Source organism: Oryza glaberrima, chromosome 7 (assembly GCF_000147395.1).
Source record: "Oryza glaberrima chromosome 7, OglaRS2, whole genome shotgun sequence".
In the NCBI taxonomy this organism is placed as follows: Eukaryota; Viridiplantae; Streptophyta; class Magnoliopsida; order Poales; family Poaceae; genus Oryza; species Oryza glaberrima.
In genome coordinates, this window is record NC_068332.1 from 17,240,172 (window position 1) to 17,247,298 (window position 7,127).

The window sequence follows — 7,127 nt, forward strand, 5'->3', positions numbered from 1 at the left end:
CTTTTATTTACCTCGAGGGATAATCTGGCGCTCTTGGTAGTACGGAACGTTCGATCGGACGGTTCTGGCTGGCCAATAGATCGATCGATCAGGCAGACACCGTTCGCAGCACAGAGGCAACGCTAGCTGCACCCGGCTGGCCGGCTCCCCCACCGTGGGGCCCACAGGCAAGGTGGGTCCACGTGTCAATCTGCCCTGCCGACCGATGAGCAGTGGACGGCCGATCGACGCCTTGTCGTTTTCCCTCCGGGGAATTCTTACTCGTGCATCTAATCTACTAGTAGTACGTACTCCGTCCATCTAATTGATTTTGGCCTTTTCCATTTCTCCGTAAATATATTATAGGGTTTTAAAGTACTGCTTTATCAATCTATACAACCACTACATTTATTGCTTCTTTGCTCGGCATAATCTTTTCCAGTGGGTAAATTTTCAAGGAAATCAAAATAATTTCAGTTTAAATCTTAAATTTCGGTAAAATAATATACATGGTTAAATCCCTCATATTTATGGACGGAGTATTACGCAGTCGCACTGCTTAATTCCGTGCGTCTTTTCCTGGGGCCAATCTCACGGGGGACCCCCAGCGAAATTATGCAAAAGTACCAGCAGTGTAGTATAAAACGAGAGCAAGAGGGGACACACGAGTAAAAAGAAAAGAAAAGGGAAGTGACTGCAACAACAGCGGGCAATTGTTCTTCTCGGGGGACGCGAAAAACTTCGGGGGCCTCGGGATTCTCACTGTCTACCTCAGCAAATTTCTTAATTTTAGCTATAGCTAGCTAGAGCTAAGCATAGATGGATGAGCTAGAGGTAGCTAGCTAGTCAGTATCTTTGTTCGGTTTGTTGCTACTCCTACATCGACTGGTCATTTGGTTGAGATAATCACAGATAATATAGGGGTGCTGTGGTGTGTATATACACCCTTCATTCTAAAATGAACCAACTTAAAAAAAACGTAACTCCTATTACAACAAAATTAGATAAATATTAAATATTTGTATAAATTCGTTATACTGAAGAGCAACGAATCTGAACAAATATTAAAATTTTATTCAGATTTATTATATTAAAATGAATCTGAACAAATATCAAAATTTTATTCAGATTTTTTATATTCGAATGTGACACATATCCTTCTGGTTTGAGTTTTTTTTATGAAGGAAGTGTAGCACTGTGCGAGTTGATGTTTTACTGTTTGGGGACTTGTAGTCTATCAGGAGCGGCCGGGTCCTACCGTGGGATTGTACATTGATCTGACAGCGTCATTTATGCACATCGATCTAAGATTGACGTTTCTAGAAATCGAATTCTACGTTGGTTAATGAAATTAACACTGTGGTGTGTTTTCTCCATCCCGTAAAAACTAATCTAAGATGAACATGACGATTTCTAGTATAATAAATTTAAACAAACCTTCGTACAAACTGCAGCGTAGTTTAGATGTATAAGTTGTATATTCACTGAGCTTGAGAAGTGAGTTTACTAAACAAAGAAAATGATGTTAGGGAAACTAACATGGTGTACTGCAATTCTCTGGGACAGGAAAAATATCTTGACCAAGATTGAAATGTTTATCAACAGTAACTTTTTTTAATACAGTATGTCATTACAGTGCATTTCTCTTTTTAAGTACAGCTCCAGCCAACTTAAAGAAACATAGAAGTTGGGTACCTCTAACTTAAAAAAACAAATATCATGGAGTTGGAGTTGCGGCTAAATTAGGGGAATGAGACATTTTGTTCATGTTGATAATGATATTATATTGTCAATCACTTAGTTTTAAGTTACAAACTCCATTTTCTGCAAAAGTCCAGGACCTTTTTATATACATTCATTTGTACTTAACGATAACAATAACCAAATAATAAATCATGTATATGATTATATATAGTCAAATTGATAATAGAGTTGGATCCCGGAGGGCAATTAAGAAACCATAGACATATCAAATTGATATTTGAAAACCAATGGCACAAGATAGGGCTACGTTGATTTTATGGTCTTATTAGTCATCAATGAAGTCTTGAGCAGGGGTTTGCAATTTCGTTTTTCATTTTCCAAAATTCAGGGACGAAAGAAATATGGAGTTTAAAATTCAGGGACGAAAGAAATATGAAATTCAGGGACGAAAGAAATATAATGTTAGTGAGATACTTCTACATAAAATGGCGCCCACAAATATTTCATGTTTGAATTGTCTAAGATGACATCTAATTTGGAATTGATTTAGTACAAAACACAAATATTCGAGGCTTTTTCTGAATCTATGATGTAAGAATAAAGTAGTCGCAATCCAAATTCTACTTTTGTGCGTAACAATTAGTAATACACAAAAAATAACTACCCTCACATGCCACCGACACCAAGTATATATAACCATAGTGCAAATTAATTAATTAATTAATATAATTATTAATATATATATATATATGTATGTATATATATATATATATGTATATATGTATATATGTATGTATGTATGTATGTATGTATGTATGTAAGTATGTACTCAACATAATGCTGCACTTAATACGAACACAAAAAGGGGAGTCCCTTGCATCACAAACCAGTGATATTTTGGACTATGATGCTTCCTCAAGGGATTGCCAAGACCACAAATTAACCTTTGTAACAAAATTGGTAGTTACATGTCAAACTTTACCTGCTATATATGTAAAACAACCTCCCATTTTATCATTTGCGTGCTTCCGACACAACGCATGTCCATATACACACACGTACCCTCACACTCGATATAACGCTATCAAAGTTAACACGGCTCGACGCCACGCACATACGCACCACACAAAAATTCGCTACTAGCTAGCACAGTACTAGTAGCAGTTAGTACAAGCTAAAACACACTTGATCAATAACCCAAGCCCCCCCAGGCTAGCTAAGCTAAGCTAACTAGGGACCACGGCACACACACTTGCATACCGTCAGTTTGTTGACAAGCTAGCACGCACAAATGGTTTGTAGCAACCGCGGCGGGCATAGCCAGATGCTATCACGACTCGACCACCACACCACTGGTGCTATATACAAATATATACTAACTCCAACTCCGCTCGATCAATCCCCGTTATCGATCGACCACGCTTTCTACGACGACCGCATCGCTATATAACTAGGTTTTAAGGCTACCTCTCAATCTTCCTCTTCTTCTTGTTCGTCTCCCCCTCCTCACCCACCCTGTTCATCTCGCGTGTGTGGCAGTGGTGTTGGTGGTGGTGGTATTCTCTCTCTCTCTCTCTCTCTACTTGGTGAGGAGGAGGAGGAGAGTGGTGGTATCGCCATCAGAGCTCAATAATACTAGTGCACGCTCGCCTTGTTTTCTAGCTCTTGTCAGCGAACCTTCCCCCCTGAAAACCCCACCCACCCCCTCCCCTCCTCCTCGTCTGCTTCTCGCTACCCTCTGTGTTTGTGTTTGGGTTTGTTTGTTTCTCTCTCTAGGCCTCGCGCGCCGTGATCGATCGATTTCTGGAGTGATCTGTTGTTTTTTTGTGGAGTTGTGTGATCTGGGAGATGGCTGGAGCGGGGGGTGCGGCTACGGCTGCAGCGGGAGGAGGAGGTGGGGGAGGGGTGGCGGCGGGGAGGAGTGGAGGTGGTGGTGGTGGTGGCGCGGCGGCGGCGGCGGGGGCGGGGGCGCCGGACCCGAGGGCGGAGGCGCTGCGGTGCCCGCGGTGCGACTCGGCGAACACCAAGTTCTGCTACTACAACAACTACTCGCTGTCGCAGCCGCGGCACTTCTGCAAGGCGTGCAAGCGCTACTGGACGCGCGGCGGCACGCTGCGGAACGTCCCCGTCGGCGGCGGGTGCCGGAAGAACAAGCGGTCGAGGAGCGGCGGCGCGGCGCCTGGTGGCGGCGTGGGGAGGGGCGGGCCTGGAGGCGGGGCGGCGGCGGCCGTCTCGTCGGCTGGAGGCGGTGCAGCTGGGACTTCGCCCGCGTCGTCGCTGGCGCTGCCGCAGCCAGGGTCGCTGCCGTCGCTGTCGTCGGCGCTGGGGCTCACCGGGGGAACCTCGCTGGCGTCGCTGCTGCTCGGGAGCAGCGGCTCCGGGGGTGACCACCTCGGGCTCTTCCAGGCCATGCAGTCGGTGGTGTCCGACGCGGCCGCGTTCGAGATGCACCAGCAGCATCAGTCGCAGGTGGATCACCTGCTCGGCCTCGGCTACGGCGCCGCGGGGGCGCAGATCCAGGCGGCCAAGCCGTGGCTGCATGACGGCGGCGCCACCGGTGGCCTCCTCGACGGCTTCTACGCGCCGCTCCTGTCCGGCTCCATCGTGCCGGGGCTCGAGGAGCTCCAAGTCAAGGCGGAGGCCACCACCGGCGACCACCAGCAGAAGTCATCGGCCGCGGCGGCCGGTGAGCAGAGCTGGGACCTGCCGACGCCGTCGTCGTCCAACGTCGAGGCGAGCATCATCGCGTCGGACGCGCTCATGGCCGCCGCGGCCGCGTCGATGAACCCGGCGGTCAGCGCCGCCGCCGCCTCCACGGCGCCGTCCGCGCAGTCGCTCCTCTACTGGGGCAACGGCGGCATTGGCGCCGCCGCCGCGGCATGGCCGGACCTCGCCAACTGCGGATCCTCCATCGCGACGCTCTTCTAGCTAGCCCAGCGTGCCGCGCGCGCCGCCTCCACGCCGCCGACTGTGCTAGCTAGCTAGCTAGCTCGTCGCCGTTCGCCGTCGTCGTTAACTCTATTTTTTTTCCACCTTAATTTTCCCTGAGTTAATTTCCCGATCTCTTGACTAAAAAATAACATGTAATTTGTGGGGAAAAAAAAAGCTGAGATGAGAGAGAGAGCACACTGTGGAGAGAGATAGAGAGAAGAGAAGAGAAGAGATCATCATCATCTCATAGGCAGAAAAATAGCTAGCTAGAGCAGCCAATTCAACAACCAAACGAAGAACCCAAAAAAAATTCCTGCAAGATTTCATCGCCGGTGGTCGATCAAGAAGGAGATCAAGAACACAGATCGACTACCGACCGCGTTCTTCCTCGTCTCCGGCCGGTCGATGATCTTGGAAAGGCGGCGGCGAGCGGAAGATCAATTTGGGATGCATTGATGAACAAGAAGGAAGGAGAGATCAACAAAATCATGGGAGGAGAAGAGAAGCAAAGAAAGTGTAAGTGCACTAGCTAGTGTTGCTACTACTTGATTTGCTAGCTAGCTAGCTCTACTTGGCTTCTTGGCTTCTTGATCTCCTTCCTTGGGTGGTATGTAGTAGCTTATTTTGTATATAGGGCATACGGTGTGGGGGGATAGATACATGAGAAGAGCTTGAAGTTCTTGCGGCATATCCATGGCGGTGTGGTGGTGCAAGAACATATATGGGGGACCTTTTCTCTCTCTCTCATCTCGGCATTTTAATCGGTGTGTTTAATTGGTTAATTACCCTACCTTGGCTTTGGGAAGTACTCTAGATGTATAAGTTATAATAGTACTCTTTAGATCACCACCTTGCAGCATAATTAGAGAACTGTTTTTGAGTTCTCATGCATTGGACTTGTTAAGGGTCGTCCAATTCCTTGTTCCTCTTCTAGAGTGAATTTTTTCTCTTCTTTCTTTTCTCATTCTCTTGGGGGTTTCTTTTGTTCAAAACTTTGCTTGTATCATTGATGACTTTGTGAGCTATGAGAAATTAAAACTTCTGTTTGTTCATTCTGATGGATATATATTGTGAATTTCTTTTCACAGATTAATTAATTTGCTCATATATACATCCCTCCTCTGTGTGTACCTAGGATTATAGTTCTCTTCACACATGTATACTCCACATACATATATGTATATATGTAGTGTGATAGCTAGCTAGTTACTCCATCACTTTTAGTGCATGGATGGATGCATGTCTCACTTTAGTGATGCTCTTGCAGCTTTAACACCTTTGTTAGCTCTCTTTTTCATGGCGACGGTGTTGCGTGATCTGATCTTTGAATTCTGCGCTGGCTGGCTTCTTCTCATGGATGTGTTTCTTTCTCTCCTTTTTTTTCTGCCATGGATCATAGGATTCTCCAGTAGTGGTGATGTACTCAAATTTAGTGCTAGTATCATGGAGGTGTTGCTAGCTTCTGGTCAGAATCTTTTTTTGTGCATGCTCTTGGCTGCTGGAGAGGCCAAAAACATGGCTGCTTTGCTTGTTCTTACCTGCATGTCTCGTAGCAACTCGGAGACGCATTTTGATGCATGCTGGCTATGTTCACACCAACTGCTAGGTAATTACATATATATAGTACATATCACTCAGGAAAGGGAAAGGTAGATAGAAACAAAACAATTAAATGGGGGGACAAATGGAGACAATTTATGTGGAGATGCATGCATATGGGGGAAATGGGAAAACGATTTGATTTGGAATTTTGTTTTTTTTTAAAAATCTTGTTGCTTCAGCTATATATGTGTTTTAACTTAATTATAGTAGTTATATTAATTATGAATTCTCATCTGAGTTTAGTTTGTTCCTTTTTTTAAAAAAAAATACTTGGATGCTTGTTCCAATGTGCTAAATTTCTTTACTTCTAGGCTAACATTTGTCAAAAATGACTTTGCATTTTTTAAAAAAATCCAAAATACAAAGGAACTTGATGTCGCCGAATTTAAGTATCTCCTTTCTGGGCCAACACCTATTACCTTAAAAATCACCCTTTTTTTTACATATGAGTGAAAGAAATTAATTATTTGACACTGAAAGAAAATTAGCCTTCTGAAATAGGATGGGGTTTGCATTACTAATTAATTAATTACTGACATGGTTTTAAAATTAATGTTGAACTTCATCTAGTATATATAACAGATCTTACATGGTTGAGAAATTATTTTAGGAACATATAACCGGTATAAGCTATCTATACGTCTAGCACATATATGTACGTACTATAAGCTCTAGCTAGTGAGAACATATATCTATCTATGTATCAAATTAATTTATTTAATTAGCATGAAGGTCGGATATGTGATGGACTTATTCAGAACCTAGCTAGCTAGGTGATGGAATAATGTCGTGTTTCTAGGAATTTGCTTTGCTTTGCTTTCCTAATTGGCTAGCTAGCTATAGTTTAATTGTCATGGCTCTCCATCTTTTTCGAGAACACTTGTCCCATTGATCTCGCATCCATCTTACTA

The 7,127-nt window shown here is 44.4% G+C and overlaps 1 protein-coding gene across 1 annotated transcript; it reads left to right on the forward strand.

Annotated features, from left to right (window-relative positions):
- Positions 1–2,991: 2,991 nt before the first annotated feature.
- On the forward strand, positions 2,992–5,707 carry LOC127779612 (dof zinc finger protein DOF5.4-like). The gene has a single exon (XM_052306436.1). The coding sequence runs from the start codon at positions 3,532–3,534 to the stop codon at positions 4,609–4,611; it is 1,080 nt and encodes a 359-aa protein (XP_052162396.1). The 5' UTR covers positions 2,992–3,531; the 3' UTR covers positions 4,612–5,707.
- Positions 5,708–7,127: the final 1,420 nt, after the last annotated feature.